This window comes from Dermacentor silvarum, chromosome 8, assembly GCF_013339745.2.
Source record: "Dermacentor silvarum isolate Dsil-2018 chromosome 8, BIME_Dsil_1.4, whole genome shotgun sequence".
In the NCBI taxonomy this organism is placed as follows: domain Eukaryota; kingdom Metazoa; phylum Arthropoda; class Arachnida; order Ixodida; family Ixodidae; genus Dermacentor; species Dermacentor silvarum.
The window spans coordinates 72541406-72554235 of NC_051161.1; the positions used below are offsets into that span (position 1 = coordinate 72541406).

The window sequence follows — 12830 nt, forward strand, 5'->3', positions numbered from 1 at the left end:
GCAGGCACAATGTAACACTCGAAACAAATGCAGAGGGGCAGACATGATGCAGGCACAGTGCGACAATTGAAATGAATGCTGAGGTACAGACCTGGTGCAGGCATTATGTTTTGCACCATTGCGTAAGTTTGAGAGTTCCTGAACTGCAAGTATGATCAGCTTGTGAGGTGTACAAAACACCCGGTGTTGCGCAGACACAGCAGACGCGTGTAAGTGGAGTTTCAATGGCGCTTACGCCCATGGGCTGCATTTGCTGCTGCGCCACTGCTTCGCACATGCACGTCTGCACCAAGTTTGCGCTGACAGTAGGTAGGGTGCAGCAAAATCGTAAACCAGCCCTGCACCTTTTGAAAGATATGAAGTGGTTCAGAGGGCGTCATTGCTGCACTGCTGAAACGAATGGCAGGGTGCAGCACCTAGTGAACTGGTTCAGGTGGTGCAGGCAAATTGAGCAGACCTTTATATTTAGGTGCACATTAAAAAACACCAGGAGGTCTAAATAAATTCACTGGCGCTGCGCTGTTTGGCCACTTCTGGCCCTTGCGCCAATGAACTCCAATCATCATCATCATGAAATGAATTCAAAGATTCCCATTACGTAGCCTCTCATAGACCATGTGTTACTTTGGGACATTAAAACTCACAATTTTATTGATGCAATTTCTTGCATCAAACCAATTGCTCCACGCAATGTGCACTGTGCATTCATTTGTGGTACTCACCCGGTGCCATTGTTCAAAATGTTTGTCCCTGCAGTGAATTCTCTATAATTGAGAGCTGAATTTATGCTATCATATAGCCATAAAAATAACTCAAACACAGGTGTAGAATTATGAAGCTATTGCAGTGCAGAGATAACTTTGATGTAGCAGCTCTACTTGTTTGTATCTTTAGTGCAGACCTAAGTAAAGTCAACATTCATAAGTGTGTGAAACCTAATCTGTTAAATGTGCTGTACACACATACGTGAGTAAGGCTGCTTTCTGGTCAGCGGACTGACAGCTGTGTCATTCTCATATGATCTTTTTATTCAAAGCTGATCAGCACACAATGTTTTGTGAGGACAGTGGAGAAACATTGCAAAAAGTTGTACCATTCTTGGATAATGTCTCCTCTGCTTGACTGTAGCTTTTGTCCTGTGAAGTTTTCTTGTTCTAGTTTCTGTGTGCTACAGTCTTGGAATAAAAACCTCAAATGCCCATCTACCTCGAGGGTTTTCCTTGAGGTAGTTGCAGGAAAAATATGGTGCGAGATAGCTTGGCAAGATTAGTGGGCACTTTCTCACACATTTTTTTTTTTTTTTCGGGCATGTGCTAACATTTACGCCTCACCCACCTCATTCAAACTCGCTGAGACTCGTACTCACGTTCGGGATTGGTCATGCTCAGGTTCGGGATTTCGACTGCACTAGGTTCGGGATTGGCCAACATTTTGGCATATAGTGATGTGTTAAATAATTTCTGGGGTTTTACATGCCAGCATCATGGCGACCACTTGTTCCAGGGGCGCAGACCCAGTAGCACATATCGGCTCATAAATTTAGGCTGCACTTCATTACATCACGCAAGAATTTGTTATGTAATTTGGCATAACATTGACTTCATAAGTTATACTCGCAATATATAAATAAATTATTACATAGAAAATGTTGCATATTTGAACCAGTTGACCACGAAATGAGTAGAGGGATATTTGTTAAGGCTTGTTGGTGGGCTAGTTGAGGATATGTTGGTGCAATCTCACTCCACACTGCTTCCACAGTGAACCACCTGCATTTGTGATAAAAACTAGGGTGTCGAACTGTACCAAAACTGAATTCAAAACTGGAGCTGAGCCATTATTTTCAGCTGAATGGGGACTTTTTGGATTAACTCTTCCGAACTGGTTCAACTGCAAGTTAAGGTCAGGGTTGCTGAAGATCTACAACTGGTGCATGCCGTCAGTTCACAGTGCGCAAAGTGTTGCTTAAAAAACAGTAATGTGGCTCTCTGCAGTGGTCTCGTTGGCTCACTTAATCCACAGCTTTCAGTTTGCCAAGTTTGAACTGTTTGATCAAATACTTTTTCCAAGTTTGGGACTATGTATATTGTTTCAGTATTTGTGGAGTTGCACCATGCTGGCTACTCGCAGTCTTGTCAGCTTCAACTGCTATCTGTGGTTCTGTGGATCATCTGTGGTTTCATTTGTTTTGGAGCCCACTGAACGTGCACATTCTGACATGCCTAAGTAGAACAGTGCATGGTGCCCCACTCTTGAGATTCTTTTTAAAGTTAATGCCTGTGCGAAAGAAAACTGTATGCTATATTTCTGCACAATACCCAAGCAAACTTGTATTTCCTCCATGCATTTTTGCAGAAACTGGAGGCACATGAATTTTTTCTTTTTCAATTTAACTTCCACCTTCACGAATTTGTTCAGAAGGCCTGAAACCAATTTCAAGTTACAGGGATGGAAGTACTGTGCCAATTGCGCCATCTTGCACCAAACCACCAAGTTGCGCCAAAAGGCTGACTTCGGATGAATTCGCTAAATTTTGCGGGATGTTTGTGTTCAGTGACAACCACACAGCCATGTGCTGGCTAGCATTTAGCCCTAGAAGCCAAGCTAAAGCAATCTGTTTCAGCGTCGGCATCTTTGGAGTGTGGGTGTGTTTGAAGACGCATTGTAACATGGTCGCAGGAAAACGATAATGCTTTGTGCCATACAATGCATTACGGATATTTTATATAAACCTTACGCGTTTGCGTAATATGCGGACCAGCTAAAGACGATTTGACCTGGCACTCTTTTTATGAGGCAATCGTGAAAGAAAGCCGTGCTCTCAGCTGAATGAATTAAGCTGTATGGTTTGTTGTTATACATTTTAGGGCTCACTTGTATGCTGCATTGGTAAATCTGCGTCGATTAATGGCAAACACCATGCGTGCAATGTTAAAATATATTTCGCACGTGCACCACGTCCGGTTACCAGGATGGTAGTGCGGCATGCTAACAAACTTCTTGACTATAAATATCCAATGGCAACCGTAATCGTCACTCAAATTTTCCCTCCGGGTACTCTATATTCTGCAAACCAAACCATAGAAAACCAGACCTTTGCGATATATATATATATACAGCGACCGAATGGCAGTCGTAAGCGGCTGGAGAATACGCAAACGACAGAATTTGCGTTCGTGGCAATGATTTTCACAATGCGACTTGCGCAAATTGAGGCCGAAAATTTTATGAAACCATTTTAAGGGGGGCATTCGAAACATCGGTCGCTGTTTTACATTTACTTTCTGGGGCAGCCTTAATAATAGAGCTTGTGCAAAATATTGCTCGGCGACGCTGATGAGAAAATCACTGAACACATTTTCCCCCTTTATTCTTTCCATAAATGTCAGAGTTCTTATTTTTTTCTTTCTTCTCGCCAAGTTATGTGTAATACTGGCTAACATGTAATTACCAAGAAAGTAACTTTGCATTTATCCTGTGGTACTCTGCTAGGCCAACTGAATGTTGCCAAAGAATTTAAAAAATAGCTGAGGGCATTACGCGAACGGCGTTCACTGTATGTTGATAGGTGGTGTTCACACTTGTCACAGTCAGTGTTTCTTTTTCATTGTGCTCGAATACGTCTAATTAGCCAATTTTGTAAAACTTACCTAAGCAACGAGATGTCAATGAAAAAGTTTGGGAGGATGTTGAAACATGATCGATAACTGGATTTAAAACAACTTAGGGTTTGCATTATCAAATATACTTATCCAATAAATGAGGTAATTAATGTTAGCTAATGAAACTTAAATATTAGTTTCTTGTGACAACGAAAAAAAACCTCTTGACCAGTATTAACAAACGCCTATCAACATACAATGGGTGTTGTTCGCTTAAATCCCATGGTTATGTTTTTTTTCTCGGCCACATTTAGTGGCACGTCCGGTATGTAACCTAGTACGTAGTGGTTTCCGAGGAACGAATATGGGTTTCCTTTGTCGGCTGTTTGACATTTTTTTCCTTTAGTCAACTTTCCTCCACCTTGCAGGCTTCCACAGAATTGATTCGCGGTAACTTAGTAGTGTTCTGCAAAGTCACATAAAGAACATCTTGATTTGTATGTGTTTCACTAAGGTTGAGCCTTACCTAGCAGGCTCCAAAACGAACAATTCCTGCTCCAAACCTGCTCCAATGTGCCAAACTTGCTGCTTCCAGAGCTGCGCCAAAGCTCCCTTGGCCGCTTCCATCCCCGAGTTATAATTTTTGCTCTGGCGCTGAACCTGAATTAAACTAGGAAGCATGAACAGAACTCCGAAAAAAATTTGGTTCAGCACCCTCATCAAAACATAGTGTTTCATATTGGAAGCAATAAAAGTATTGGGTTGTATGTTGTGTTAACTGGATATAGACAAGTTAACATTTGTTTAACATTTCATCGTTCTAGTATAAAAGCGGTTATTTAGTAATCTATTTCAGTCGCATGGAGTAACAGATTTCCGTGATCATACTACTTGCATCACTTGTGCAGCATTTCCTGTCAAGTACGAAATGGACTGTACTGTTGAGGTTATTACTTTGAATTACCTTTTGCCAACTCTTTTGCCAAAAGTTTTTGTTGGACAAAATTGCATCACCCGCAGGTGCAAAGGTTCATTTAACATGCCTTAAAGCATTGCTTTTCAAACTGACGTCGACGTTTAGGTGCTCAGGCATCTTCAAGACAGATTCAGGGCTTTGGGGTTATTCTAGATGTGCAACAAGTGTTGCCTATCAAAAGAGCAATTCAAATTTGAACCCAAACTGAAGATTCAACAAAATTTTATTTTCTGTGTATGCTTGTGTTTCGTGGAAAAAAGTTGTTAATCTTCAGAATTGATGCTAGTGCTGGACAAGGATGCATTATATTTGGAAATTGAGAGAAAAAATAGCAACTCACGTTCAATTTTTTCTATCATAGCATCCGAGGACTCAAGATGGAACCTTTTAACTTAACTATGACGAGTGCCATTCAGAATAAGGAGGCCACTGGCGCAATACCTACAGGTAAGTTCTCTGCAGCATTGGCATTTTTCTCACCGCACGCCCAGTGGTTGGTTTATTATGGCCCAACTGGTGCAATTGGGTCATAATAACGCTAATGCTTATGCACATAGATTCAGGACGTTAACCCCTTTGAGGGTCAACTTTTTTTTCACCAAATGTGACCCCCTGGGTTGAATTTATTTATTGCAGATTTCAAATCTTCAGACTGACCTATTTCGAAAAAAATTCAACACATTTTTTTAAAGTAACCATAAAATGACAAGATACTTTCCGTAGGTAAACGTGCCTTAATTACTCATGAATAGAGATGGGCTTGCATAAATACTGTGAATAAAATAATCGATACACTGAAATTGATATGTTCCGATTAAGCACTTGGGAAGAAGTACGCATCGAAGGAATCGCCACTTGACTCACTTGGAGCGGAGCAACCAGCATGCACACACGTAGTTTAATCAAACTGTGTATGTGAGTGCACATAAGAAAACTCGATGGTTGTGCACTTTTTAGAAGAAAAAAAGTCAGTCGGAAACCTGCAGTAATCCGTCGTCCCATCACCAACGAGGGGCAATCAGTTTTCGTGACTCTCATGGAAAGAAACTCAGACATGGCAGCATTCTTCATATACGATGGCATCGTTTGTATATACCAGTGCCCGCCTGTGAACACGTGTAATCGCACCCCTATGAGCAATAAATGAATGAGCATCTAGCGGCGACCCTTTGAGAGATTAGAAAGCAGATAGACATCAGTTCTTACAAGCACAACGAATGGAAACAGCCTGCGAAACGAAACCAAAATTAACCGTCAAGCGCGGATGCACGAGCGGTTTCTGAAACGCCAGCATTAAGAAGTTGTGGAATGAAAACCGGAAGGCTATGGACTGAAAAAAAAAAAAAAAATCTCGAGATTGAAACATATCTCGAGATTAAAACAACACTTGCCGTGCAGTACGTGTGAAGAACTTTTGGATGTTGTTTGTTCATCATGATGAGCTGCTTGCAATGCCCGCTCTTGAGGGCAAGCACATGCATGCTTATGTTGACTGCCTCATTAACGTCGAACCACTCCAAATGACGGGCGAGTTTATCCTGAAGAAAGTTCCTGCCGCGATGCGTTTGACACTTGCACGTCTTCACCAGTTGGATAAAAGTACTGACCAAGCTGTTCAAGAATAAATGGTGGCGCATTTCTCATATCTTGGTTCCAAATGGCCTGCACGTCGCGTTTCGTGTCGGTAAATGGAAAAGAAGAAAAATAAAAGAAAAAACACCTAGGGACGGCCGCGAAACTGCTTGGTCAAACACTGCGTAAAGGCGCGAAGCGGCCGGAGTGTGCGCATCTTGCCCATCAAATTTAGTTGAAGTGGTAGCCGCTAGAGGGGTCATCTACTGGACAAATATGTTCACTCGTTTCCGTGATGTCATGGCGAAGGCAAACTTTTTCACATCAATGCCTCTCAGAAACTGTTTTGGCACACAGAGGCAGGGAGTGTAGGTACGGTGCAATTATGTAGGCAAATCTTGCACTGAATTCTTACGTTGTCAGTGAGAATAGATGCATTAATAGAGAGTTGTAGCATTCATAGCATTACTGTCTTACCGTTACCAACACTGGCAGCTGCACGTGTGCAGAGTTTAGCAGTCTCTGGCAAGTTTACTGGAAGAACTCCTGGAGGTTATTGTGATTGCATAACCTGGAAGTGCTCGGGCTGCCCGATTAGATCGTAATTCATGTGTGTTTCTTGCTCTCCGTCTTGACAGCTAGAAATAGATGGTAAAATCAGCTATCATTTAGTCTTCTCTCATGCTGAGAACAAGTTATAAGCGATGTTCTGTCGTTATTGTTGAGATAGCTTGTTTGTTTTGATGCTGCTAGGCATAGAGAGATGGCACTGAGGCAAGAAAACTGCCGATTTCCACCTAGCAGATGGGTCTACACCAGTTAGTGACGATCAACACTGCGCATTTGCTGAAAGTCAGTTACGCTGATCTGCAGAATACTCTCATCTGTCGGTTAAACACAGAATGAGCCATTGCGGTTGAGTGTAGTTTTATGCCGTTGACTCGTAAACTTGGTAAAATTATTTTGAAGTTCTGATTAAAGGAAGTGTTTATTTAATAAGCATGGGCACCTTTAGGTGTGTCCATACATGGTCAAAATATAAGATGGTTTGGTTTAATGGAAGTCATTTGTATGATGTACAGCTTTTTATGATAAGGTTTCTGTGCTGAATGGGCTGTAGGCATTTATTTTGTGGTAGATAAGCTTCTGTTGTTTCTTTTTCACTGCAGTTATCTGTGATGAATGTGGCCAGCGCCCAGCCACCTGCAGGTGTGATACATGTCCGTCAAACTTCTGCAAGTTCTGCTTTGACCAGGTAAGTGCACAGCAAGCAGGCAACTGTACTTTACACTAAATTTTTCATAAAATTATTGCTTTCTTTATGTGACAAAGATAATGCGTGAAACTTTTTTCATACCCCTCTTTACAGCTCCACAAGATGGCAAAAACAATGCGTAAGCATCAGCCCAAAAGCCTGACTGCAGTATCAACGTGAGTGGAGCTGCTTCTTACATTCCCAAATGTCGACATACTTGCTGTTGAATGTTTCGGCTCGTTCTGTAGTCATGTGAATGTCGAGTCAAGTTTTATGAAGAATTAATTTTGTTCATGATAAAGTTTTTAAGGTTCTCAAAGATGGGGCAGTGCAAGCTTGGAAAAATGAGAAATGTAAATTGTGATGGTACCTGCGCCACCGTCCTGGGGCGTGCAAGAGTCCCTATATGCCAGAGGGGTACTTGTTTTGAGCAAGTTTATTCAGACAAGTTGTCATGAGTGATAGGGGTAAACACGTGCCACAAACCTGTTCAGAGTCCACGTCAGCAATGCCCTGCTCTGCCACCTTCGCCTTCTTTTTAGTGGCACGAACATCGAGGGACACTCTTGTTTCTTGTGCAGCATTTCCGGTTCACCTCCCGAGACGACCGGGGACGAAATTCAAAATAAATCAGAAAAAAATGAAATAAATAGTATAGTACAAAATTCATGGGTTTCATTATAGATAGGATTTCAGAGCATAAGTTTAGTTACAAGTTGAGTTACTGAAGTGTCTGAAATAATTAGAATGAATTAGAAATCACTGGGTTTACCGCACACCAAAGCACAGAATCATAGACTTTAGAGACCTGCCACGTGAGCATGACATTGGCGAAATTCCTGGAAATTATAGTTAAAAAGATGGGATAAAATTTGTTATTCACCTGTCATCTTTCTCATGTTTTCCAGTGCTGTAGAGACTACAATGTGTGAAGTGCATAAGCGACTGCTGGAGTTCTTTTGCACAACGGATGAGAAGCTGATCTGCACTTTCTGCGTAGTCATGGGGGAGCACAAGCAGCATGAAGTCGTATCTGTGCTGGATCAAGTGAGATGCTTATCTATTTGTTTAATTTCAAGAGGCCTTAGGGAACAGAGGTTGCGGGAATAAAAGAAAGAATGAAGTGTAAAGTAAACAGAAGCAGAAAATTTGCTAGGTGGAGAGAAGTAATTAACTATTATTAAACACTTGCCTTTGCTTCGAGTTGTTGATAAATTCGACTTCCTCCTGACATCTGCTAGCCGCCTGGTTAGCTCAGATAATAGATTGGCTGCCCGGAAAAGTGATGGTCTAGGATTCCAGTCCCCGACCAGGACAAATTTTTCTTCAGCTGCGAGGCCTTTTTATTTTCTTTCGAGGAACCTGTATGGGCTTCCTTTGTAGCAATTGTTACGATTGGGTGGATGTCTCATTTTCCATTTAATAACAGAAGCTACCTTGCAAAAGTGATACACCAAATATGAAGACATGCAAACAAACAAAACTAAAAAAGAAAGAAGTGGCCTCACTTGTCTGGTGCTACGGTAATCAAAAGAAAAAAGGGTCAATCAATTCGTTGATTCGACGGAAATGTGTTAGCATTAACCCTTTGCAAGCCTTAAGTACAGGCTTTCTCCGATTCGGCCTGCCATCTCATCGCCTCGGCCTTCTTTCTGCAACACTCCTCAGCATGACTTTCCATACCGCTTGTTGACTGTACTGCATCCATCTTAAACTGTACTCAAAGACATGCGCCTTCACAAGATGTGTGAACCTGTCAAATGCCACAGCCAGTCTGCCAGGACCACCCTGGCACGATACCCTCCTCTTCCTTGGCAGTCTGTCAGCTGCGAGTGCTGAAGCGCAACGTCACATGCAACCTGTGTTCCTCTTGTCTCCTATGGTGTGATGCCACACCCTCTCTCTACTTTACACACCCTCTCTCACCTCTCCATCATTCGCCCTTTCTCGCCGCTTATTAAGTCACACGATTTCCTCCTCTCCCACACTTCGAGATAACTGACGGATGCCAACAGGTTTTCGTTCGAATGAACGTTGTGATGCTGCCGCATTTAAAGAAAACGGCATTCACTACATTGCATTCCACAGCAGGCCATATTGGTGTTGCCAACTGCAGTAGCAGTTGTTGCTGCTCAAAGAAACAAGAGCCTAGTGTTTACAAACGTAAAAGCTTACAGCAAAAGAGCTGTAAGAAGCGGCATCACTTGCACTGCACACCAGACCAATCTCTCGTATTATTTCCTTAGCTTGAATTTTTAGCGAGAGTGCCTATTTAACACTGCACTTTCAAACGCTGCTTCTTTCACCATATTTTATACATAATGTAGACATGTAACATTAAACCGAAAATGAAAATACCAAAAAAGTTTCAATAATATATGGTAACAAACAATAATAATATAGGGTAACTATAATATCTGGTAATGAAAGCCAAATAAAAATGGCTACAATTGGTGGGGGAATGGTAGGAGGAGCTAAGAAGGGTTCCAGTTTGTTTACACAAGGAACCGGAAATTTTCTGCTTTGAAATTGATTGTCGGCATCTTCTTTTCAAGAGATTTTACTTAATAGAAGGAATATTCACCTTCTTCAAAACTTGGGAGTTGATTCTTTATCTTCAGCACTTGCATGACCTGTGGGGAGGATTCTTATCTCCTCCGCCACCTACACACTCGGCTGATAAGTCAGATTTCACCTAATTGAATGTCTTAGTGTGGAATACTGTATTAACTACTACCATTACCGTCTTGGCTGCTGAGCCAGCTTTAAGCCAAAGGTTCAATCTAGCTAGTTTCTTGTTCTTTGCCTTTGCCAAAGTGGCCCAAAAACAAGAAAACAATCTGAAATCAGTGAAAATACGCTGACATATCGGCACTAAGGTTTCAGGACAAAGCTCTGGACTGAATTTTTCCACTACTAATTGTTTTTCTGCCAGGTGAATGAAAATAGTTTTGAAGGAGTTCTTTGCCGGAATGGGATGGAGTTTGTTGACACAAGGCAGAAACAATTGTGAGCTTGGATCTCCCACAGACACTAGTGCCAGAGTTCTCTCTTGTAATTATCGTAGGAAACTGTTACGACAGTGAGCAGTTGCCACAATAAGCATCGTACAGTATGGGCATGAATGTAACTTGAGGAGGGACTCTTGATGTCCTAGAAGAAAGTTAAAAATAATATTGCAATTATGATGACTAAACTGAATGTGTGTAGTGCGACAGTAGCGTTGGTAATAGTGTTACAGCATAGCATGTTGCGATTCACTACCACAACATGTGCCTGTGCACACGAATCATTCATTGAGCTAGGCAAGAACTCTTAACAGAATAGTGACTGGAGTGGAGGGGATGCTAGCCTGTGGACCCAGATCCACACACGGCAAAGCTGCATTTGTATCTATCTGTAGAGTTGTTGTGTGGGCATGCATGTAGGTTGCGGGTAGTTAGTTGTACTGCACTGCACTATTGCTTTATTCGCTGTGTTGAACTAATCAACTTTTTCGCAGACATGAGCCATATCTTGCGGTTTCAAGTCTGTACTATGAAATTGAAAGGTTGGCTTTTCTGCACAGCTCAGCTGCCCGGTGGTTAAGCTCACCTCATTTTAACAGGAGAAATTGGAAAAGGCAAAGAAACGAGCTCCTTACTGTAATATCCCGAGAGATAATAGCCCACCTAAAATTTTGAGCAAATCGGGTGAAAAGGAGGGGGCTAACCATTGATGTACAATCAACATTGTAGCCAAAGGTTGTGAAGGTTAGTTTATATGCCCTTGCTCAGTCTTCCTCAAAACCTTCAAAAGAACAGTCATTGTCGCTGTTGAAAAAAATGACGATGACCTCGTCCTGCACATAAAGGGGGAACCACCAATGCCAGTCGCTCGTGGTGGGTCTTCGGACCCATCAGGGGCAGTAGATATTCCACAGCGCTTGAACGATACGGCCACAACTTCCTTGGACATGAAATTCACGACGTCTTGCCACGAGGGTTTCTTCAGATTGCTCTTGTCTGTCTTTAAAGTTCCATCCAACATATCCAACACACTGTAGGATCGGCATGCAGCTATACACAATGCCTGTGTCCTTCAACGGGAAGATCTTGCGGGCACTGTTGGTTTTGTAGATTGGCCCCTGGTTCAGCACAAGTAGGTGTCGAACGTTGTATTTAATCGGCCCCCAAATCCTACGCGCCCACACTAGGAGTACGTCGGATGTCATCCATCCGTTCCTTGAAAACGACAGTCACTCGGATGAAATATATAAAATCAGAAAGTCAGGCGCTGTCAACCTTAGACATGTTTTATTCATTCACCAGCTATTGTTTTTGTAAACAAGTTCGCTGTTGCCCTCTCCTTGCAGACCCCTGTGCACTTCCGGTTGTCTTTTACTTTTGTTTAGCTAACTTCTCCGTTTTGCAGTCTATTGTTTCTTAAAAGTGTATTATATAATCATTTTTCAAAGACAAGCGGACATTTCTGAATTCTATGCCTTGCGGAAAAGACAGCCTTTGGAAACAACAACCAAACAGACTACCAGAAGTATCCTAAATGAAACAACAGAAGCGAGAGAGTAACACACCTGGAATTCTCATGGCGAACTGCACCTTCGGGGGGATGCGGCCGGTCAGTTCCTTCAGAATAATGAAGGTGGGAAGCTTGATCCCTACCGCGGTCGCATACAGCGCAACTGTAAACCCATGGTGAGAGCATCCTGTGTTAATGATTGGCATGCTCATTTCGTCGGTGATGTTGTTGGTTGTCATTGCCGGTTCATTCATACGCATCTTTGTTTGGTCCTTGTTTGCGATGGAATGGTCATTGTAGTCGTGCTGGAGGCAGAACGCCCGTATACTCCTTCAAAAAGCTGATACCGCCTCGGCATAATCGACAGGAAGCTTCTGGCTGTCACTCGTCACCACACGGAGGGATACATTAAATGCCTTTATTCACGGTGGCAGGTACTGATAAGAAGCATTGAAGTTTCCCAACTTTGCTTCCAACACGAGCTTTAAGGCTGTCTCTTAGAGCATACAATCACTTATGGCCTTTCCTGCCGCTCTTTCTTCGCTGCGGAACTGGGAGAGACCATCATCGACCTCCTTAGAAAACACGGGCCTTCCATTGTTCGTAGGGCACTTGAATTTGCCTTTTCCGTGACATTGCTGCAGCAGTTTCGTAGGTCCAGTTCCATTGCCTCCTTTGCTTGTGGTCCACCCCATATTGATGGGTGGTCTTGCTCACATTGCTGCTGGTCTTCCAGTGCCATTGGACCGCCTACACTTTCTTTTCAATCGTAAAGCTCTGTCTCCTCCTGACGTCCTTGCTCCTCCACGACAAAAGCCGAAGTGACCAAGTTTTGCAAGTTGGGGAATTGTTCAAGGATTGTTCAGCATTGTTCACTTTTCACTCGTGGTACCTAGCTTCTGCCAAG

At 42.6% G+C, this 12830-nt stretch overlaps 1 protein-coding gene across 3 annotated transcripts in view; it reads left to right on the forward strand.

Annotated features, from left to right (window-relative positions):
* Positions 1-12830, forward strand: part of LOC119461435 (RING finger protein 17) — a 110967-nt gene that overhangs the window by 1431 nt on the left and 96706 nt on the right. For all 3 annotated transcript variants that reach the window (XM_049672642.1, XM_049672640.1, XM_049672641.1), the window contains exons 4-7: positions 4940-5025; positions 7320-7405; positions 7520-7581; positions 8314-8452. In XM_049672642.1, coding sequence (XP_049528599.1) covers positions 4940-5025; positions 7320-7405; positions 7520-7581; positions 8314-8452 — 373 coding nt within the window. The remainder of the gene's footprint in view (positions 1-4939; positions 5026-7319; positions 7406-7519; positions 7582-8313; positions 8453-12830) is intronic.